This window comes from Tasmannia lanceolata, unplaced genomic scaffold, assembly GCF_043159265.1.
Source record: "Tasmannia lanceolata isolate RefF3 unplaced genomic scaffold, GAP_Taslan_0.1 ptg000004l, whole genome shotgun sequence".
Taxonomy (NCBI): Eukaryota; Viridiplantae; Streptophyta; class Magnoliopsida; order Canellales; family Winteraceae; genus Tasmannia; species Tasmannia lanceolata.
Window position 1 is genome coordinate 13,907,337 of NW_027518681.1, and position 23,899 is coordinate 13,931,235.

At 41.7% G+C, this 23,899-nt stretch overlaps 1 protein-coding gene across 3 annotated transcripts; it reads left to right on the top strand.

The window, feature by feature from the left end:
- Positions 1-4,188: 4,188 nt before the first annotated feature.
- On the top strand, positions 4,189-23,490 carry CHB3 (DNA-binding family protein). 3 transcript variants are annotated; one of them, XR_013250150.1, is made up of 8 exons: positions 4,189-4,733; positions 5,563-6,095; positions 20,229-20,867; positions 20,962-21,128; positions 21,212-21,933; positions 22,172-22,362; positions 22,437-22,875; positions 22,958-23,490. XR_013250150.1 is itself a non-coding variant. In XM_077377190.1 (8 exons), the coding sequence occupies exons 1-8, from the start codon at positions 4,286-4,288 to the stop codon at positions 22,964-22,966; spliced, it is 3,060 nt and encodes a 1,019-aa protein (XP_077233305.1). In that variant the 5' UTR covers positions 4,189-4,285; the 3' UTR covers positions 22,967-23,490. The 3 variants fall into 3 exon arrangements, 1 of the variants encoding a protein (XP_077233305.1); XR_013250151.1 differs by having other exon boundaries at positions 22,975-23,490; XM_077377190.1 differs by having other exon boundaries at positions 22,437-22,787.
- Positions 23,491-23,899: the final 409 nt, after the last annotated feature.

Sequence of the window (23,899 nt, forward strand, 5' to 3'; positions counted from 1 at the left end):
TGATTCAAGCGCCTGATTCCAACAATCCAAATGCACCCAAACCATCTCCTTACATTCCCCTCTCCGACATTATTGATCAGTGTAATTATGAGAAGCACGGAATACAATGTATTCTTTGTGGATACGTTGTGACTCACAATGATTTTTTTTTCGTGGATTGATGGTTCTGTTCTTTGCATATCCTTTGATTTACAAATAAGTGATGAGTTTAGGTTGGATACCAATAAGGACCACATTCACGAGTGAAAAAAGCTTGCTTTTGCATGAATACATGTGATTTTATGATTATTTATCTATACTTTGGATATGGTATGAATTGGGAATTAGAATCAGTTCAACCTAGTCGATGTAAAGGGAGAATTGACGCAGGGGCGGATAGCGGAAGCTCTAAGCTCTATTACGACTAATGTGCGGAAGTGACAATGAGGAATTAGGTATGAGGGAAGGTTTGTATGGGGTTATGGGTTAAAGGTGTAGGTTCGGTTATATTTCTTGGGCTGGTTAGGAGGTGGTGTTAATAGGGTTTTGAGTTAATTCAAGATGGGGTTGTTAAATAAATATGGGCTTACTATTAACAAAGATGGAGGTTGTTTATGGGGTAAGAGAATCAATAATTATTTGGGTAATTAATCGGTGGTGATCTGTTGGAGCCAAAGGTGATAGTTTCATGAAATTTTGGCTACAGATGTAAGCGAACCCGCATCAATGTCAATAGGTTGCTGTTGGTGACAATTAAAAGGGGTTTGTAATTTGGATTCTAAGGGCAGCTAAAAGATGAGGGTTCCAGGGAGTTGCATTGGCTATTATTCGGATGGTTAAAAAGAAGCAGGGAAGGCCTGCTGTAATGGGGATGAAAAAAACTTGCATTAAAACAAGCAACAAATTGAAGATAAAGAGGAAGATTTCATAGAGAAATACTTACAGCATAAAACAACTGGAAGGAGACTTTCTCCACAACTCAAATGAAAAGCACTGAATACGATTACAATTAGTGGTCTTTTATAGACTTTAGCAGAAGTGACCTATTCTAACAATGTATCCTAATCCTACTTAAAAAAAGGAAAGGAAAGATAAACTCAAAATTCGTCCCACTCAAAAAGAAAGTTTCCTAAAATTTCTCTAGAAGCCTTAAACATCTCCTAATTAAAGTAAAATTCTAATAGTAAAAAGAATTTATAAACAAACTAAAACTCTTTATTCCATGGGATCAACGTGAGTCGTTGATCTGCATGCTCTGGTGAGATCCACATACATCAAGAACCCACAGGAAAAATGCTTGATTTTTTAGCGGAATTTGTTACTGCTCGAAGAAGGTGGCATTCTTGATTCCTGTGACCATCTCTCTCTCTCGTCAAAATCGAACCTCACCCAAAAGGTTAAATCTCCATCTCCATCTCAAAACCCAACCTCAACCGATAATGACAAATTTCTCTATCTTCCATCAATCTTCCTCTGTCCGTCCCACCATCTCGTCAACTTCGAAATCTCCATCTTCATCTCCCTTGGGTCTGATCAACGCGGGAAGAAATTTCAAGGGAGTGGTAAATGTTGTTTGGTTTACATAAGTGGGTTTAACCCTCATTTCAAGTTGTAAAAAGGCCTTTATGCTTTCTTTCTTCTTTTTTTTCCTTTTTTTTTTTTTGGGGGGGGGGGGGGGGGGAGCATGACAAGTAGTAGAAGCTCCTTGTTAGCCCAATGGTTCAACCCTTGGCTATTGTCCATCTTGTTTTGATGATTCCAAACACGAGTGATTTAAATGTACTAAAGTGTTTGTTGCCTTAGTTGTAGATGTGTTTAATGTTTAAAATCAAAGGAAGCTTGGATGAAGGTGTTGGAGCCTCAGTGGAGCATCAAAAAGTGCCTTAGAAGAACCAAGAATGAAGGACTTAAAGTGGAGAAAAGGAATTTGAAGATCGATCAAGTTGAAATTTAAGATTAGAATGTAAAAATTCTATCTCTTACCATAGATCCAACTAGAGGCATCAAGGAGGCCTTAATAAAGGTCCTAAATAATATAAAAGGATAAGGTAAAACACATGGACCAAAGCCCAAGTGCCAAATAAAGCTTAGAAATGAAAAGGATCCAAATTGGCACTTACTTAGTTGACCATTGCCCATTCCCTTAAGGATAGTGGCTCTAATATATTTTCAAATGAATTTTTAATTATTTTTAATAGATAGTACTATCTCTTATCTTATTCGTAGAGCAAAAGAACATAGAAATATGATAAGAAATATAAGAGAGATGATTTTTGGAAGACGACTGTGCAAAACAGATTTATTGCACGGAGCTCCATGGTGGTATTCCACGGAGCTCCGTGCACGGAATTCTGTGGGAGGTTCTTTCCGAAAATAAAAAAGGGCTAATAGCTAGCACGGAACTCTGCGGGTAGCCGTTAGGTCACTTGTTTTGAGATATGGACACACAAGGCCAAAACATGTTTGCCATCTCCGTACTAGCCGTTGTAAGTCCTATCCCTTGCCCGTTTAAAAGCCTCTACCCCCTCTTGAACACATCCCACAAACTCTCTAAGCCTACTTGAACATATTCTTGAGTTTACAAACCCTCTTGTGCATCTCTTGAGATCTTCGTGAGTGTTCGGGGACCCATGTATAGGAACTTACAATGTATATAGGAACTTACAATGTATATCCTCTACTTTGGTTGTAGCCTTGCAAAGGCATTTCATTATTTCTTTCTTTGTTTTTATCAACCATGTATTCGGCGAGTGTTCGGGGACCCAAAGCCTTCTCCGTGATGGGGATCTCTAGCAAGATTAAAAACATCGTTGTAACGGTATGATCTTCACCGAAGTTAAGAAGATTGGAATAGTGAAAGCCATCACCTGTTGTTAGTGGGAGTAGAGTAGGTCTTGGGTTTAAGACGGAACCACTATAAATCCTTGGTGCACTCGTTCTTTTATTCTGCTTTACTTTTGATTATTGCACTTTGGATTTATCTTTCTAACATTAGTTTGTTTAAAGGTCTTTCTACTTCATTTTGAGCTAAATTTTGGTATTAAGTTTTAACAAGGGTAAGAGTTTTCACAGACCCAACCCATCCCCATCCCCCCCCCCGCGGGGTTCCCTTACTTGGGCCATATAGTCTTACACTCCTAGGCCTGCAATAGCAACATTCTCGAAGAAAAAAGGGGCTCTCAGTTGATTCTCATTTCAATTTTTATTTTAATTCTTATGTTTTTTTTTTTTTTTTGCTTTAAAAATTGATATCTCTTGAATTACTATTCAAAATAAGAACAAAGCACCACAAATGTTTTGTCAAATAAAAAACTACTTATTGCAGGTTCTCCTTTTTTTTATCATCACTTTATTTATTCTTTTTCTAGAATACCTGAAAATCCTGAGATCTATTGCAATCTTCATAGTCGAAAGTCATCATGGGAAAATTGTGGATGAGTTTCTCTGTCTCACTCTCTTATGGTAGATTATAGGGTGAAGTTTGGTACTTATAGGGCTGCAACTCGGGTCGGGTTCAACCCAAAAAAAAATCACAGTTTGGGTTGTGTTTTGAGTCGGGTTTGGGTTCACGTTGAGGTATAGGGTTGACCTGAGTACCTGACCATTAACAAAACCCAACGTTTAAAAATAAAATCTTCAATTTCTGTTTTGTTTTTTTAGAACATAAAAACCTAAAGGGAAAAGATATCACCATAACCGAGTCAACCTGACTGAGTTGGGTTCTGGTTGAGATATTAATTTTTCGGGTTGGACTAGGTTAGCCTTCATTAGGTTGAGAGTCGGGTCGGGTTGGGCCCAGATTCAGGTTGACGGTTTAGAGTTTCAGGTGGGCTTCAACCTGACCCAACCTGACCCGAGTTGCACTGTGAAATGGTAGATTTGCAATTGTGCCTCTAAATAAAAATTGGATAAGGTTGGTTCCAAATATCCTTTTTCTCCGTATAAAAAAGGTTGGAAATATTAAAATTGTTTTTCATTTCCAAACTTTTCCAAAAATTCTCGAGGGCCTCGGTGTGTTTGGCTGCACAAAAGGTAAGTGTGTTTGGTTGCACAGAAGGTAATCTCAAGCCTAGTGTCTAAGATAATCTCACTCGTGTAGACACACAATTTAGCTTTTGTGATCAAATGAATGGCTCGGATCATGGTAATGTCATGTATCAGGAGGTGTCTCCTTCACTTCTTATACCAAGGCTTCTCACAGTATCATTTCCTTCTTGCAATTTGATTAAATTAACCCAATATCACGAGAACGAGAGAGAGAGAGAGAGAGCGAGAGAGAGAATACAAGGGAAGGTCCTGAAAAGGCATGGAAGAGAAGGGCCGGGAAGTGGGTGTGGCCGGGAATGCTGCACCGGTGGAGAATCGTCTGCCGGAAGTCGTCGCCGTGGAAGGACCTCGAAGAAGAGCAGGCGCCACCAAAAGGAAAGCAGCGGCTAACACCAGCGGCGCCACGCCTTCAAAGCGTCTGGCAAAGGAAAAACTCAATCCCGCCCATCTCGCCTCTCTACACAACGGCCCCTGCACCAGGGCCAGACAATCCCCCAATAAGCTAGCCGTAGCCGCGGCCTTTCCACAGAATCCAGCCGACCCACTTCCTCCTCCACTGACCCTGGCCTATGGAGAACCTGTTGGTGCCGGTAGAGACTTTATTCCGACCGAGGATGACCGGCAGGTGCCGGAGCCGGTGACCGATGCGGACTTCGAAGCCGTCCGATCTCGCGATGCCAATATCCATGTCGTACCAACGCTGGCAGGCGAGTTTCAGTACTCAATTCGATTTCGTAAACCTTTATACATCGATTCGTTGTTTCTTCGGGTCGATTGGTGTTTTTTTGTGGAGAAGAAAATGTTTGATTCCTTTGAGTTTCTTGCTTCGGGGTTTTTGGTTTTGATTTTCGGGTGTGAAATTTAGGGTTTGATTTTAGGGCACATCTGGTTTGCTTCAATATTTAGGGTTTTCAATGCAAGTATTTCATCATTTTTTATATCATTTCTTATTTTTGTTATTTTTAGGTTTTTCACTTCAATCCCAATATTCTCTATCATCTATTACTTACTTCACAGACAGTTTAGTTTCTGTTAAGTATAAAAGATTAAAAACGCCTCTCCAACAGCTCAAGCTTTTGGAGTTACTGATTGTTTCACATGGTATCAAAGCAAAAGTCTTGAGTGGATAGCAAAATTCCACATGCAATGGCCAAACCCAAAAGAGGGCCCACATGTGCCACGTGTAGGCCGACCCAAGAAAGAGGGGCCACATGTGAGGGGGAGTGTTAAAGTATAAAAGATTAAAAATGCCTTTCTCCAGCAGCTTAGGCTTTTGGAGTTAGTGGTTGTATCACAATTTCCTTTTTTTTCTCTTGTTGATTCGTGGTAACAGTAGAAACTGCATTATTTGGAAGAATGGAAGCAATTCTACTTGTATAAGTGTTATAATTGTTGTTTTTTCTCTGTTGTTTCTTTTTATGAAATTACTTCTCCCATATTCGTGGGACTTTGCTTACTAGACTGATCACCAATTTTAATTCAGCATTTTCTTTTTATTTGGTGGATCCATTCAAGCCTTTTTTTTTTTACTGATAGGTTGGTTTTCATGGACAAAAATTCATCCACTCGAGGAGCGTGCGCTCCCTTCTTTCTTCAATGGGAAGTCTGAGGAGCGGACGCCAGATATATACATGGAAATACGCAATGCGATCATGAAGAAATTTCACATGGATCCACAGACACAGATTGAACGGAAAGACTTATCCGAGCTTTCTGTCGGAGATTCCGAGGCAAGGCAAGAAGTAATGGAGTTCCTGGATCACTGGGGATTGATTAATTTCCATCCTTTTCCACCACCCGATTCCGCTACGAATGCAACCTACGTGGATGGAGCTGCTAAAACAGCCTCCTTGGTTGAAAAATTGTATAGTTTCGAAATGGTTCAGTCATTCCCTCGGGTAAATGTAAATCCAAAGGCGGCCTTTTCTGCGCCAGCCATGCCACCACGATTGGTTCCAGAGTCTGCTATTGCTGATGACTTGGTTAAGCCTGAGGGGCCCTCTGTCGAGTATCACTGCAACTCCTGCTCTGCTGACTGCTCGCGAAAGCGTTACCATTGCCAAAAGCAGGTTGGTTCCCCCCCCACTTATAATGGTGATAATGGCCTTTACCTTTGGCGCATTTATTAGTTCACTATTTCTCCCATGTATCTTGTAATGCTTGTGTGCAGCTTGTATATGAAATCTTAAATTTAGACCGATGAACACAAAGAGAGATGAATTATGTAAATTTGGATCAATTAGCTTGAAGGGTTCTGGGGTTAGATTGAAAGCTATCTAGAGAATAAGGATTTTGTCTCTGTATAAAAAATCTTAAATATGAACTAGTGAACAGAAATAAATATGAACTCTGTAAAGTTGGTTCTATTAATTTGAAGGGTTCTGGAGGTAGGTTGATTGCTATCTAGTGATAGGGCTAGAAATGGATGTTGTGCATTTATGTTTAATTGATTTACTCTACTGCCACATTTATACTTTATAATTGATTGGTGGATGTCTGCAAAAAATTAACGTGGGTGCTTGAACTGCAGAATCTCACTTTCACACTTATCTACAGGAATGTATAGGTGAGATTCCTAGAGATAGTGAGAGAAAAGGAATGGCCAAAGGATCATAACTTATTTTTGTACTGAATATCCTTTTTTTCAGAATGTTAGGATTTTAGGTGTAGACTGTAGACTGTATGCTGGTTGGTTGTCTAGGATTTTATCACAAAGCATAAGATTTACGCTGTGATGCTTCACTAAACTAAGCTGCAGAGTATGAACTGGGCCGTGATAAATCTATTGTGGAAGATTGGTGATGTATTGGTTGTAGTTGTTAAAGAGAACATTAGTAGTCGCTAAAGGGTGTACTCATGATTTTGTATTTCATCGGTATATAAGGTGTAATGTGTCTGTTTTATTTTATCAATACAAGCTAAACCACACAAATTCAGTGGCCTCTTTATCTCTTCTTGTCCTCGACACGCATCATGTTTGATTTCTATACATTGTATCAGAGCAAGGCTAAATCCAGATCTGATATTTTCTCTCTACATCAAAGGTAAGCAGCCTTGTTTCATCTCCACTCTCTTTTCCCTTCTAGTTACGAAGTCTCTTTCTTCTCCTTTTTACAAATCCTAACCTGTTTACTTCAAAAAATCCAATTCTTTTCGTAATCAAACCCTATATTCTTTCAAATCTTTGAAATCCTTAAATCTTATATTTCTTCGTCCCTAATTTTTTTGAAACCGTAATTTCCATCTCAAACCCTATTCTCCTTCCATCTTTTTTACCCTAACCCTAAATTTTTCCTTCCATCTCTTTGAACACCCCGCAAAACCCAAAGGCCCATCTCTCCAACCTTTGCACATACCAAAAAGCACCCTCCCCATCCCTTTGTCCATCAAAAGGAAAATCCTTCTTTCTGCAATATTTAATCCCCTTGCCACTCCTTCATCCATCTCAGTACCTTTTTCCCAACCCCAAACCCTGTTTTTCACCCTTAGTGAAATCTTCATGTATTGGCAAGGTTTTAAATTTCAGCCGAAATCCGAAATTTCGTCGGATTTCGGTGAGGACCAAAACTGAAACGTTCCAAAACCGAAATTGCCGAAATTTGGTAAATTTCGGTTGAAATTTCTGCAAAATTCTTGATAAAATATTAATTTTTTATTCGTTTACAAAAATTCAGCCGAAATTACCGAAATTTCAGCCCAAGAAAACGACCTTTAAAGCGCTTCTACCGAATTTCGGCTAAAATTTCGGTTTCGGTGAGGACCGAAACTACCCGCGAAACCAAAATTTAAAACCTTGTGTATTGGCACCTTTTCCCCTATCCTAATCTCCCTTCATTCCTTTTTATTTCACTTTTCCTATCACCCATCTTCCAATCCTTATAACTATTTCTTGTATATGCCTCTTAGATGACATCCTTTCCAAACAACACCAAGGTTTTAAATGTTGGTTTCAGAATGCATGACACCCCAAGGTTTTAATTGTTGGTTTCAGAATGCATGTTGGTCGCCACAGAAATGAAGACATGTCAATTTCGGTCATAGATTTTGGTGGAAATCTTGTAAAATCATGGATGTTTACGGACATGCATGCATATAATGTCACTAGGCATTTGATCTTGTTAGATCACTAATGATGGTTGTCTTAATTATGTGATAATTTTTAGGTATGTACTTGTGCTTATTCTCGCATATCCTGAAGTTTCATCTTAAATTTTCATATTTCCATCAGCTTCCATACACTTGTATTATTTTTACAAGATTTCTTTGGATTTATAAACTTCCATGGAGTCCTTCCACTTTCATAGGGACTGAAGCCTGGGTGATAAACCGAATTTTGTTTCCCAGCTGTAACCTAGCTTGGAGACTGATCAACTGTTACTCTTCTTCCCTAGTTTCATTACCAATGACATGACTCTCTTCGATGAACACACATTAGTGTTGCTCGACGAGTCCCTCCTGTGGACGATGGAATCTTGTTTTTGTAATTTTTTTTGACATGCCCGTGATGAGTTTGTAGCTAGGGGCTTGTCGTTGAGTTTATATCATAGTTTCAAAACTTTCCTGTGTTATTGTCGACTCGCCTGAGTCGACTTCCTTTTACCTTAGTTGCATTCTTGTCGGAGTCCGCATTTTGCCTTAGAAAATCAATTAAAAGTTCAAAACTCCTTTGACTCTTCCAAGTTATGGCTGCGTCAACTGAGTACTCAGCCGTGTCAACTGAGTACTCAATTACGCCTCGCCGAGTCAACTAGAAATTGCTCTGGCCATGTTTTGACCCCATCCACGTTTTGAAATATTGGTTTATCATCACTTTGTCATGGCTTTAAAGTTCCACCTAAACCGACACGAAATGATCGAAATGTTTCCATTTCCATCCCCACTGAAATGATACTGAAACTGAAACACATAAAGGGCGGCCCAGTGCAGGCGCCCGCCATTGCAGGGTCTGGGGAGAGCTAGATGTACGCAGCCTTACCCCTGCTTTGCAGAGAGGCTGTTTCCGTGACTTGAACCCATGACCACTAGGTCACAATAGAGCAACCTTACCGTTGTGCCAAGGCTCGCTCTCTGAAACTGAAACACATACCGAAATCAAAATCATAAGTGCATTAGTGGTATACTATATCAGTGCATATTAACTAATTATATTTGTTAGGCGTGGGTTTATTATGTATTACACACATATATATAAATATGATATGTACGTAAGAGAGATTGTGACTCTCTAATTAACGCACTCTGTTTTCTTCTCTCCCACGCAACCCTACTGTTCCAATCTCATCTCTCATCTCTTCTCTCCATTGATCCATGTAGACTTGAACATGGTATGAGAGCATAAAGATCAAGATGTTCAACGCCACTTGAAGATCGAGATTGGAGTTCTCCAAACCTAAACCATATTCGGCCCTAACCATAACCCTAACCCTAACCCTAACCCTAAAACCCATCCCTCTGTGGACTTTTACCCCCACCAAATCACTCGCATCTTATCCTTTCTACTTCAAGTATATCATACAATCCTTCAACCCCCATCCCACTCTCAGATACAAACCCTAACCTATTTTTTTTTTTACGCAAATCAGTCCCTAAACTCGCGTGAATCTGCGTTCCCCTCGTTGTATTCATTGTTTAAACATGAACCATTCATCAGTACACGAGATAGCTTCCGTGGATGCTCTTGTTGGTGGCTGGTTCACGATTCGTTAGTGATTAGTTGTAAATGGTACTGGTTGTTGGCATTGGTGTTGGATTTGGTGTTGTTGGTGGTAATAGGTTGATGACTTGATTTACCGTGTTGGCTGTCGTTGATGTTAGTTGGTGATACGTGGTTGAGTACATGTGGTACTATTAGGAGTTGTGATTCTATATCAGTGATTCCATTCTATTTGTATTAGTTAGTACTTGATATTTTGTGGATTGGGGGTTGTTCTGCTCATTGATTATGGTTGGTGGTGGATGTTAGTCCAATTGTTCATGTGGTTGTTCATGGCCTCTCGTCGATTTGGTGAATAGCAACTAACTCATTTCTTTATTGTTGTGTTGTGGTCTTGTGGTGTTACCATTCGTTTGGGCTGTGATTTCGTGTAGCTATTCACCATGACTACACCCTCTACTTCCTCCACTGTTTCTGGCCCTTTCACTATGACCCCTATGACTTCAATCAAGCTTAACGGATCCAATTACCCTGCATGGAGTCGTGCTGTTAAGCTTTATCTCCGTGGCCAGGGCAAATTGAGTTATGTCACTCCGGACCCACCATCACCTAAGGACTCCACCTCTGACAAGTAAAGCCAGGAGGATGCTAGTCTTCCGTCCTTGTTATGTTAACGTATGGAGCCCAAGATTGCGAGTCATATGTTGTTCCGGGAGTCCTCGAGAGCTGTCTGGTTACGTGCAGAGACACTCTACTCAGGAACTAATAATCGTACGAAGATCTGTGATGTTTATTATGATCTTCTCAAATCGAAGCGGAAAGAGCGATATGTTTATGAGTACTATTCTGAGTTTGTCGGCTTGTGTGAGCAACTGGACTCTTACATGCCACCCTCTACAGATCCTGCTGTACTAGCCAAACAAAAAGAGGAGTTACGTGTTGTTCAGTTTCTGGATGGTCTAGGAAAAGAGTTTCTTCCTATTCGACAACTGATAGTGGGTGATGGCAGTTTACCATCACTTGATGTGGTTTTCTCTCGTGTTCAGCGAGCTCTTCGGATTGATGTTCCTGATGGTTCAGTTGGTGAGCGATCTGCTCTAGCTGTTCAGTATGGTTACGGTCGTGGTACCTGTGGTGGTCGAGGGCGTGAATGTCGCGAATCTGGTAGAGGTTTTGGCCGTGACTCAGGGGAGGCCGTGGCGCTGGCGGCCGTGGATCCCGTTATTGTACACATTGTGGCATGGAGGGTCACACTGTTGACTACTGTTATGACTTGCATCCAGACTTACAACCCCCACGGACTGCACATCATGTCTCTGGGACTCCCACACTGAGTTGGACGGTTGTAGCTTCCACACCTAGTTCTTCTGATACACTGGTGGTTTCTCGTACTGAGTACGAGCGTCTGTTGCGTCTACAGTAGAAAGGCAAACAACCCATTGCCACACTTACAACTGAAGGTAGCAACCCATCCTGCTCTCTTAGTCACACCAGTTCATGGCTCATTGACTCTGGAGCCTCCCATCGCATGACGGGTAACAGTAGTGTTCTTAGTCCCTTTAAGCCCACTTCTACTTCTACATTTGTTACTTTGGCTAATGGGGCTCTGTGCCCTATCTCTGGTGTATGAGCCACATCTCTTGGTTCTAATTTATCTCTCTGTTTTATGTGTTCCTAGTTTTCTTTGTAATCTTCTGTCTGTTAGTCAACTTACTCGTCGTCTTAACTGTTCTGTGACCTTCTTTCCCTCTTATTGTTCGTTTCAGGATCTTGTGACTGGGAGGAAGATTGGAATGGGCCATGAGGTGGATGGACTCTACTACTTTGACGGTGATACGTCACCCACTGCATTGCACACTTCAATTGATTCGTTCATGTGGCACTGCCGTCTTGGTCATCCTTCACCAGATCGTTTGCAGTATTCTTCAGTTGTGTCGAGTCCTGTTAGTAAGTTTTATTGTGAGTCTTGTCAGTATGGAAAGCACCACGTGTTTCCTTTCCGTCACGTTTAGTTAGTCGAGTTTCGAGTCCGTTTGAGCTAGTACATTCTGATATTTGGGGCCCATGTTGAACTCCATCTATATTTGCATATCGATATTTTATTGTATTTGTGGACTATTATTCAAGAATGTCGTGGTTATATGTAATAAAAGATCGTTCAGAAGTTTTTCCTGTGTTCCGTTCTTTTTATGCCGAGGTTACTAACCAATATTCATGTTCTCTCAAATGCTTACGTACTGACAATGCACTTGAATACTTTTCTGTTTCAAATGGCTTTCAAGAATTTCTTTCTAGCCATGGCATTATTCATCAGTCATCTTGTGCTCATACCTCTCAGCAAAATGGTGTTGCTGAGAGGAAACTAAGGTACCTTGTTGACATGGCTAGGACCCTTCTTTATCAGATGGTTGTCCCAAAGTCATATTAGGCTGATGCTGTTCTCACATCATGTTTCCTAGCCAATCGTCTTCCATCATCAGTTCTCCAAAACCGTTCTCCATTCTCAATTTTAAATTCCTCTGATAATCCCTTTCCTTTACTTCCTCGAGTCTTTGGTTGCACATGCTTTGTTCATGACCTTACTCCTGGAATCGATAAGTTGGATCCACGTTCTATCAAATGTGTATTCTTGCGCTATTCTTGTACTCAGAAGGGCTATAGATGTTAGAATAAGCTTATGTAGCCTAAGAGCATTATAGTCTTTTCATATTCTTCTCATAATAAATATATATGTGTGTGTTAGGGCAAGACGGCTAATACACAACATTTCATTCTCAAATCTCTCTGTTAACATGGTATCAAAGCCCTAAGGTTCCTCGATGCCTGAGGGACCTCCATTGAAGACCTCTTGTCTTCCTCCATTGAAGTCCATCCCATGCCCTAACTCCTCATTCTCCTTTTTTTTTCTTTCTTTCTCCTCCCCTTTTTTCTGTGTACAAAACCCCACCTCTTCCCTGGTTGCCCCCCCTGGAAAACCCAACCTCTTCCCTGTTTGCCATGCGCCCCCCCTGAAAACCCAGGTTGCCCCCTGAACGCCCCCTGGAAAACCCAGGTTGCCCCCCTGCGCGCCCTCCCTTCTTTCTTTTTTTAACATCTTTTCGCATCTTCTTTGACTTATAAGGGTAGCGTTCTTCTCTTCTAGCCGTCGGGTGTTACTGCCCTACATCTTCCCGTTACATTTCTCACCTTTTTGGTCGTGGCTCCGCTTTGTTACATTTTTCTTTGATTCCTACTTGATGACTTAAGCTTTGTCTCTATGTTTCGTTGTAGTTCCACAAGTATGAGGCTTCGTGCTTGTTCTTTCGGGGTCCTTCCGATGTTTGTGGTTTTTTCTTCTGATTGTTTATCTCCGTGGTGATTTGCTTGCCTATATTTGGCTGCCCTTTTCTGTGGGTGTCTGTGATTGTTGTGGTGTGTCTTGTCTGGTCTGCTTCATCGACATCCCATTTGAGTTTTGGTGTTTATTATGGCCTTGCCATCAGCTTCTTCCTCCGGTTCATTTCCGGTGTCGGTGACCTCTATGACATCCATTAAATTGGATGGTGCTAATTACCCTGCCTGGAGTCGTTCTATTCACCTCTATCTGCGAGGTCGGGGCAAGTTACGTTTCCTCACGACGGATCCTCCGAATCCGAAAGATGCTGGGTATGATAAGTGGAGTCAGGAGGATGCCCAACTCCAGTCTCTTCTCTGTCAGAGTATGGAACCAAAGATTGCGAGTCACATGCTATTTCTGGATACATCACGAACAGTCTAGTTGCGTGCTGAGACACTCTATTCCGGCAGCAACAATCTCACGCGGATTACTGATGTTTACAGTGACTTCTTTCGTATCTCGCGTGGAGATAAGACCGTCACTGAGTACTATTCGGATTTTGCTGGTCTTTGTGAGCAGATTGATATTTATCATCCACCGTCCACTGACCTCAAGGTCTTGGCTTAACAGAAGAATGAGCTCCGTACTACTCGGTTTTTCGATGGCTTAGGGCCTGAGTTTGTCCCTCTTCGGCAACAGATCCTTGGGTTAGGCACGCTCCCATCTTTGGATGAGATCTTTTCTTGCGTTCAGTGCGCTCTATGTATCGATCCGGCTATCTCTGTTGCTGGTGACCAGTTCGCCTTTGCTGCCCAGTCTGGTTCCTTTCGGAGCACTCATGGTAGTGGTCGTCGCGGATAGGGCCGTGGCTTTGGCCGAGATTCAGGGGGGGGGGGCGTTCTTATGGGGGTCGTGGATCACGTTATTGCAGTCATTGTGACATGGAGAGTCACACTATTGATTTCTGTTACGATCTCCATCCCGAGCTGCGTCCCGCTCGAGCCGCCCACTTCGCTTCTGAGACACCTGTTGCACCTCTTCCTGCTACCTCTGACACCATGATCGTCTCTTGGACTGAGTATGAGTCACTTTTGCGCTTACAGGAGAAAGAGAAACAACCGGCTGCTCAACTTGCCACAGAAGGTAGCAACCCATCTCCTGAGCGTCTGCAGCGTTCTTCAGTTGTTTCTGGTGTTATTAGTCATTTTCATTGTGAGTCCTATCAGTATGGAAAACACCATCGTGTTTCCTACCCGTCTCGTTCTGTTAGTCGTGTCAGTAGTTCGTTTGAGTTAGTGCATTCTGATGTTTGGGGTCCATGTCGTACTCCTTCTATGTTTGATGGGAAGTACTTTGTTATTTTTGTTGATGATTTTTCCACGATGACTTGGCTTTATATAATAAAGGATCGTTCTGAGGTGCTTTGGACATTTTGTTTATTTTATGCTGAAATTACAAATCAATACTCATGTTCCCTTAAATGTTTACGTACTGATAATGCCCGTGAGTATTTTTCTGATCGGCACGCTTTTCAGGAGTTTCTTTCTAGTTGTGGAATTATTCATCAGTCGTCTTGCGCCCACACTTCACAACAGAATGGTGTTGCCGAGTGGAAAATATGGTATCTTGTAGATATAGCTCGCACAATTCTGTATCAGATGCATGTTCCCAAATCTTTTTGGGCTGACACTATGCTTACAGCCTGTTTTCTGGCTAATTGTCTACCTCTTCAGTTCTTAGCAATCGGTCTCCTTTTTCGGTGTTACACCCTTCTGGGGATCCGTTTCCGTTACCTCCCAAGGTGTTTGGGTGTGTTTGCTTTGTTCAGAATCTCACTTCAAGACTTGATAAATTGGCCCCAAGGGCAATCAAGTGTGTTTTCCTGGGTTATTCACGAACCCAGAAGGATTACCGATGCTACAGTCCTCAGCTTCGCCGCAAATTTATCAGTGCTGATGTCTCCTTTTTTGAGGATACTCCATACTTTCCTGCTTCCTCTTTTTTATCGGTATCTCCTCCTCCGTTGCCGTTGTCGGTTCTGGTTCCAAGTTTGCCACCGGATCCGGTTCAGCGTCCCTTCTAGGTATATACTCGCAAGCGTTCTACTACTTCAGTTGAGCCTTTATGCCCTGCCATCTCTTCTTAGCAAGTAGGTCCTTCTTTACCCTCATCATCTGATGATGCTGCTCAGGTTGATGATTTTCTTGATGCCCCCATTGCGAGCCGTACTCGTTCTCGTACCACTCATCACCCTATTTTTGATGCGGTAAGTTATGCTCGGTTATCTCCTTCGTATACCGCATTTATATCATCTTTGTCATCAATTTCTATTCCTCGTTCTGCTCGAGAGGCTATGCTTGATTCGGGATGGCGGGCAACTATGGAGGCTGAGATGGATGCTTTGGCTAAAAATCAGATATGGCAGTTGGCTTCCCTTCCTCCTGGTGCTCAGGTAGTCGGATGTAAGTGGGTGTTCACCGTTAAATACCTACCTGATGGCTCTGTTGAGAGGTTAAAAGCCCATCTTGTTGCAAAGGGCTTTACTCAGACTTATGGGATTGATTATGTTGAGACATTCTCTCAAGTGGCAAAGATTCTGTCCATCCGTGTATTGATTTCTTTGGCCGTAAATTAGTCTTAGCCACTATATCAGTTGGATATCAAGAATGCGTTCCTCTATGGTGATTTGCAGGAGGAGGTGTATATGGAGCAACCACCAGGGTTTGTTGCTCAGGGGGAGTTGCAGGCTTGCAGCATACTGTCTGTAAGCTTAGAAAGACGATTTATGGTCTTAAACAGTCTCCTCGTGCTTGGTTTGGGAGATTCAGTGAGGCCATCCTACGATTTGGTATGAAACAATGTGCTGTAGACCATTCTGTGTTCAGCTCTCGAAGCAAGGATGGTCTGATTCTCCTGGTTGCATATGTTGATGATATTATTATTATAGGGAATGACAAAGCATGAATACAATGCCTCAAAGATTTCTTTCAGAATGAATTCAGCACAAAAGACCTTGGTGTTCTGAGATACTTTTTAGGCATTGAAGTGGCACATTCACAAAGGGCGCTATCTTTGTCCCAAAGGAAGTATGCTCTTGATATTTTGGAAGAAACAGGTCTTCAGGGGGCAAAACCTGCACAGACTCCTATGATTCCGAATGTCAAGCTTTCACTTGATCAGGGGGAGCCACTAGACGATCCTGGTCGATACAAACGGTTAGTAGGACAGTTGATCTATCTCACAATCACTCGTCTGGACATTGCATATGCTGTTGGTGTGGTTAGTCAGTATATGAGTGTGCATCGGACATCACATTAGTCAGCTGTGATTCAGATAGTGAAGTATCTGAAGAAAGCTCCCGGGAAAGGTCTTATCTTCCGGAAGCATAACCATTTGAGAATTGAGGGATACTCTGATGCTGACTGGGCCGGATCTCCTGCTGACCGGCGATCTACTAATGGCTATTATACCTTCATAGGTGGAAATCTAGTATCTTGGAAGAGTAAGAAGCAGGACGTTGTGTCTCGATCCAGTGGACGTTGTGTCTCGATCCAGTGCAAAAGCAGAATACAAGCCATGACTTACACCAGCTGTGAATTAATTTGGCTATGATCGTTTATGTTAGAGATTGGATTCTCATATTCCTCACCTGCGTCCCTCTACTATGACAACAAGTCAGCCATTCACATAGCTATGAATCCGGTATTTCACGAACGAACTAAGCATATAGAAGTGGATTGTCACTTTATTCGTCATAGGATTCAGACAGGCCAAATTCAAACTGAGTTCACTCGAACGAATGATCAGATTGCAGACATGTTTACCAAGTCGTTGAATGGAGTTCAATTGAGTGATTTATGTAACAAGTTGGGCATATATGACATTCATACTCCAGCTTGAGGGGGAGTGTTAGAATAAGCTTATGTAGCCTAAGGGCATTATAGTCTTTTCATATTCTTCTCATAATAAATATATATGTGGAATAAGCTTATATAGCCTAAGGGCATTATTCTCTTTTCATATTCTTCTCATAATAAATATATATGTGTGTGTTAGGGCAAGACGGCTAATTCACAACATTTCATTTTCAGATCTCTCTGTTAACAGATGTTATAGTCCTCATCTTCATCGTGTGTATCTGCCGATGTTTCGTTTTTTGAGGATACCCCTTATTTTACTGAGTCTGCCCCTATACCAGTTCCTGCTTCTCAGGTTCCGCTGCCATTACCCGTTCCAGTTCCGAATTTGTCACCCGTAGAACAATCCAAGCCATTGAAGGTTTATGCTCGTCAAGATCAGCTCTCGTCATTGCCCTCATGCCCACCAGCTCCCTCACAGCTTGCAGGACCCCAACCTCTCCAGAGGCCAGTGTTTCTCCTGATGAGGCCCCTATTTCATCTCGTACACGCTCTCGTTCCACACATCATCCTATTTCTGACGTGGTTTCTTATGCTCATCTTTCTCCCACTTATAACTCTTTTTTATCATCTATGTCCTCTGTTTCTCTTCCACGCTCTGTTGTAGAAGCTATGGACCATCTCGGTTGGCGAGCAGCAATGGAGGCAGAAATGGGTGCTATGAAGTCGAATTATACGTGGCAATTGACCCCTCTTCCTCCAGGGGCGCAGGTAGTAGGGTGCAAGTGGGTGTTCACAGTCAAATACAACCTAGATGGGACAGTAGAAAGATTGAAGGCTAGATTGGTTGCAAAGGGGTATACACAGACTTACAGGAGTGATTATACGGATACCTTTTTTCCTGTCGCAAAATCCCTTCAGTACGAGTTTTAATATCCCTTGCAGTGAACATGTCATGGCCTCTCTATCAGCTTGATGTCAAGAATGCGTTCTTGCATGGTGATCTGCAGGAAGAGGTATACATGGAGCAACCTCCTGGGTATGTTGCTCAGGGGGAGATGAAGCATGCTGTCTGCAAGCTTAAAAAGGCAATATATGGCCTTAAGCAGTCCCCTCGTGCCTGGTTTGGAAGATTTAGTGAGACTGTGATATGGTTTGACATGAAACAGTGTGCTGTAGACCATTCAGTGTTCAGTTCCCAGGGCAAAGGTGGTAGGATCTTCCTGATTGTTTATGTTGATGATATCATAATCACAGGGAGTGACAGTGTAGGTATACAGAGGTTGAAGGACTTTCTTTAGAAGGAATTCTGCACCAAAGATCTTGGTCGTCTGAGGTACTTTCTAAGGATAGAGGTGGCACATTCACGCGGAGGGCTATCTTTATCACAAAGAAAGTACGCACTTGATATATTGGAGGAGACTGGTCTTCTAGGAGCAAAGCCAGCTAAGACTCCCATGGACTCAAATGTCAAGCTTTCACCTGATCAGGGGGATTTACTAAAGGATCCTGGCAGATATAGACGTTTAGTTGGGAGGTTGATTTACCTTACTGTCACACGCCCAGATATAGCTCATGCAGTTGGCGTAGTTAGTCAGTATATGAGTGCACCACGGACATCTCATTGGTCGGCAGTTATTCAAATTGTGAAATATCTGAAGAAAGCTCCTGGTAAAGGACTCCTCTTCAGAAAACATAGCCACATGAGGATTGAGGGATATTCAGATGCAGATTGGGCAGGATCTTCTGCAGACAGAAGGTCTACCAATGGTTACTGTACTTTTGTTGGAGGTAACTTAGTATCTTGGAAAAGCAAGAAACAGGAAGTCGTATCAAGGTCAAGTGCAGAAGCTGAGTACAGAGCCATAGCCTATACAGGCTGCGAGTTGATCTGGTTGAGGTCATTTATGTCAGGGATTGGGTTACCCTACTCTTCATCTGCATCGCTTCACTGTGACAACAAGTCCGCCATTCATATAGCCATGAATCCAGTCTTTCACGAGCGGACAAAACATATAGAGGTGGATTGTCACTTTATTCGTCATCGAATTCAAAAAGGGGAGATTTGCACTGTGTTTACGAGATCAAATGATCAAATAGTTGACATGTTTACAACGCCATTGAGCAAGGCAAGGTTGAGCGATTTATGTAACAAGCTGGGAATGTATGATATACACACTCTAGCTTGAGGGGGAGTGTTAAGCGTGGGTTTATTTGTGCGCACCTCACATTGGGGGTATTTTGGTCTTTTCATTATGTATTACACACACACACACATATATATATATATATATATATATATATATATATATATATATAAATATGTTATGTGCGTAAGAGAGATTGTGACTCTCTAATTAACGCACTCTGTTTTCTTCTCTCCCACGCAACCCTACTGTTCCAATCTCATCTCTCATTTCTTCTCTCCATTGATCCATGTAGACTTGAACAATATTTATATGCATTACATGTAAAATGTAGTATGTACTGAATTATCAGACATGCGCGGCATCACATGTCACTGGGTTATCGATGTTATTAAACCATTCTGCGTGGTTGTCTTGCCTATCTGGTTCCTAAATATGTATTTGTGTTTATTTTAGCATTTCTTGAAGTTTCATCATAAAATTCTTTCATTTACATATGCTTCCATATGCTTTCCCGATTTCAATAAAATTACTTCACTGTCAACCTCCTCATTTTTGCATTAGGCCAGACTTGATGAACCTCCCCAAACAAAATGTTTAAATTTTGGTTTTGGTCACCACGAAAAAAGAAAAAATTGAAAAAAATATTAATTTAATTGTAATTTTCCCACCAAGTACACTTGAGGCTGCATGAGAGGGTCAGTGTAAGGTAACCGAAAATTGTTGGGAAAGTTGCCTTGTTTCCTAAATTAATAAGGTAACCTAAGGGAAACAAAAGAAGGGAGTTTTTCTAAAAAAACTGGGTTAATAGAAAGGGGAGAAAATGTTTTTCTCTTTTGTGGAGAGGCACTTTGTGTGTCAGCTGCAAAGAGGAGACAAGAGAGAGAAAAAGAGAGAGAAAGAGGCGGCGTGGAGAGAGATTTTACGTGGTTCGGCCAAGATGCATACATCCACGAGCAAGAACACGTTCTTGTGCTTGTATTTTTTGAAGGTAGAATCCTGCTTATTTCAAAATTTTTGCTATTTCTTTCTTTCCAAAGACCCCACATATACGCCGTGGGGATGATTCACCAAGGGATCTAGCCTTAACCCCAAGGTAAGACAAATGCCAACCTCTCATAAAATCTCCCATAGATGCTATGAAAACACATTTCATGCCAAAGCATTTCAGAATAGATGAACTATGTGTCCTCCATGCTGAATTGCTGATTACATTATTTTTTCAACAGGCAGATTTCGATTTATGTTCTGAATGCTATAATGATGGGAAATTTGGTTCTGGCATGACACCAGCCGATTTCATCCTCATGGAATCTGCTGAGGTTCCCAGTGTAAGTGGTGGGAGTTGGACAGATCAGGAGACTCTACTTCTTCTTGAAGCCTTAGAGCTCTATGGAGAAAACTGGAATGAGATTGCCGAGCATGTTGCCACAAAAACAAAGGCTCAGTGTATCTTGCATTTTGTCCAAATGCCAATTGAGGACCCTTTTTTTGAGGATAAGGACAAGGTTGATGCTGGTCTCCCCGGAAACTTGGATAAAAATCCGATAAAAAATGATTCATCTCCCATTGAGGTTACTGCCCAAACGGTGGAGGTTATAAATGCTGCTAATGTAAAAAATGATTCATCTCCCATGGAGGTTACTGCCCAAACAGTGGAGGTTATAAATGCTGCTAATGAAGAGCCACATGTCCCTTCCCCTGTGGTCACGTCTAAGCCAAACGATGCAGTTGTTGAGGTTGTGCCGGAAACTGATTCCAACCTTGCCCTTGATGCTCTGAAGTCTGCATTCCAGGCTGTTGGTATTCTTCCTAATCCAGGAGAGTCGCTTTCATTTGCAGAATCAGGAAATCCAGTCATGGCATTGGTAAATTGAGGACATCCATGCTCACATTAAAAAAAATTTAGAGCTAAAATATGGTTGCATTCTCATGCATTCTATGTCTAATGATCTTTTGCAGGCTGCATTCTTAGCAGGCTTGGTAGAACCTGATGTTGTTGTTGCCTCCACACGGAGTTCACTGAAAGCTATGTCCGAGGATTCTCCCAACATTCAGTTGGCTGCAAGGCACTGTTTTCTTCTTGAAGACCCGCCGAGTGACCGGAAGGATCCCCCTGCCTGTGAGAGGTTTGTGACTTTGCTAAAAAAAATTTGTTATTTAATTTAGGACAGTTAGGAGTTCTGGATCTGATACCTGATGAACTCTGCAGTGCTGATATCGACATGCTGGCTGGGGAGGCTGTGAAAGAGGAAAACCAAACGTCAATTTTGAAAGACGGTGATGTATCAATTGATGGAACAGATAAGAACGAGGAGAATGCAGTTCCTATGGAAATGGAATCAATAGTTGCTTTAGAAGAGATTGCTCCAGAAGTGGAAGAGAAAGTTGCTCCAGAAGAAAAAGACCATCAACAAGAATGCATGGAGAAATCACATGTTGCTGAGTCAGGTGATTCAGCTTTGCTAGAAAAGGTCACACCTAATACTGTGAAGGAATCAGAATCAGGTGAATTAGCTTTGGAAGGGGAGGCTAAACCAAGTGTTGTTGAGGAATCCAATGATACAGCTTCGACAATGGAGGTCCCACCGTGTATCGTGAAGCAATCAGGTGATTTAGCTTCTCTAGGGGAGGTCACTCCAAGTACCCTGAAGGAGTTGGGTGATTTAGCTTCACAGGGAGAGGACAAACAATGTTTGGAGGTGACAAAGGCTTCACTGGGAGAGGACAAACAATGTTTGGAGGTGACAAAGGCTTCACTGGGAGAGGACAAACAATGTTTGGAGGTGACAAAGGCTTCACAGGGAGAGGACAAACAATGTTCGGAGGCAACAAAGGCTGTGGATATGTTGTCTGATTCAGTTCCTTCAGAAGAGAAAGGGCCTCAGCATACGGTTGGTTCTAATTCAACAATTGGAACTGCAGAGGATATAGGTGTGGTATTTTCAACTCCTCTCTGTTGATATGGTAGTATATATACGCATTTAGGAAAAGCCCCCTTCTCTCTCTCTCTCTCTCTCTCTCCTGCCCGAGGAATAATCCAACACACATACATACAAGAGAAAGCAATGTAAAAGAATGTGGTGCTCAACCTACCATGCATGTTGGCCCCATTTGACAGCCACATTCTTATGTTATTCACATTTATTTTCTTTGTTACTGTATCATGCAGGTGAGAATGATGCAAAATCGAAAAGTGAAAAGAGTTGCAACCCTGTGGAAAGCAGAGATGATTATAATATAGATAAGATAAAACGTGCAGCGATTACTGCACTATCAGCTGCTGCCGTAAAGGCAAAACTGCTGGCAAACCAGGAGGAAGACCAGATTCGACAGCTTGCCTCATTGTTGATCGAGAAGCAGGTATAGAAAACAGGCTAGCTTGGTGTTTAGTTTTTTTTCCCTAGGGCTTCATTTTTACGATTCACTTTCTGCAGTTGCATAAGTTGGAGACCAAGTTTTCCTTCTTCACTGAGATGGAAAGTGTGTTATTGAGGACGAGAGAACAATTGGATAGGGCGAGACAGAGGCTGTATAATGAACGTGCGCAAATAGTTGCAGCTCGATATGGTTTCCCTGGTTCCTCATCTATTAGGCCAATGCCATCATCATCAGCTATGGGCAGAATTGCTACCAATTATGCAACCACTGGTTCAAAGCCACCCAGCATAACTTCTCAAAAGCCACCGGTTAAGAAAACTACCATGAGGACATCGACCCCTTCACTATCAACTTCATCTTATCATGTTGCTGCAACGGGAAGCCAAGACACACCTCCTTCTACAAATGTAGGATCTTGAATCTATGACTTAGTTATGCATATTTTCCTTATTCTTCCCACCCGTTGCTCACCGGTCTTCACGATCGATGTTACTGGTACGTAGTTTTTTCCCTTGATATTTCTTGTGCTTAGGAACATTGAGTTATTTTTTTTTTTCTGATGACTTTGAAATTTCAGGTTTTTTAATTCTACAGCGGCTATAGATGATTGGTGCTCAAAAGAATGCCGATTTCTTGAAGACTTCTCATATTTAACTCTTGGAGGGTGTCCATTTTCTTTTGCTGTGGTTCTCCTCTTGACCTACAGTCCTTCATGTGAAGCCAAGATCTTATTCTCTGTGTCATCCCGTCGAATAGTATTACATGGTGTGCACTTCATTGCCCGACTTGGCTCTCATTGCTGAAGCAGTTATATTGTTTTAGAGCAAAACCCAGTGAGGCAATTTTAGTAGTACTGATTATCAAAGTTACAAGTTTGGTGGCTGCCCATTTTGACTATTGATGGTGATTAAGTGGGATATCATAGTTAGAGGCTCACCTGATGGAAGTTGAAGTTTTTCTTGAAATGCTGAATTAGTTATTGCCATCCTATTTTTTGTCTGTTTGAAGATGGGGTCCTTTTTAGCTTATCAAGATTGCTGGTCTGTATGCAAGTAAAAATCCTGCTGTGACAAGGGTGTGATAAATGGAAAAATTCACATGGTTGTGATATTTTGATGTTGATGGTTATTCTACTTGACTTTTCAATTTCACTAAGGATGATAACTAATTAACACCGTGCCATAATCGCTGAGTTGGAAAATTGCTGATCTTTTATGTGACACATCTGTCTTTGTATATATTTTTTTATGTGCAAACTGGTCTGTTGAGTTGAGAGAATCTTTAGGGACTGACCAAAAAAAATCATACAACTGCAGGTACATGCCCATGCCCCAGACCATTTTAAAATTCTGAGTATTTGCCATGTTTTTTAATACCAAACTGTACCTATTAATAAATAGGAAGTGATATATTCCCCCTTTTAGCAAATCCCCATTTTCCAGGGAAACCTGTCATTAGGGGTGGCAATGGTTTGGTTTCGGTTCGGTTTGACCCCCAAACCAAAACCGAACCGAAATTT

Bases quoted from the DNA above. Each gene is read 5' to 3' on its own strand.
- CHB3 (XM_077377190.1), top strand. From the start codon at position 4,286: ATGGAAGAGAAGGGCCGGGAAGTGGGTGTGGCCGGGAATGCTGCACCG. The intron at 20,868-20,961 runs GTAAATTGAGGA...GATCTTTTGCAG, and splicing joins GAAATCCAGTCATGGCATTG to GCTGCATTCTTAGCAGGCTT. The intron at 21,129-21,211 runs GTTTGTGACTTT...TGAACTCTGCAG, and splicing joins GATCCCCCTGCCTGTGAGAG to TGCTGATATCGACATGCTGG.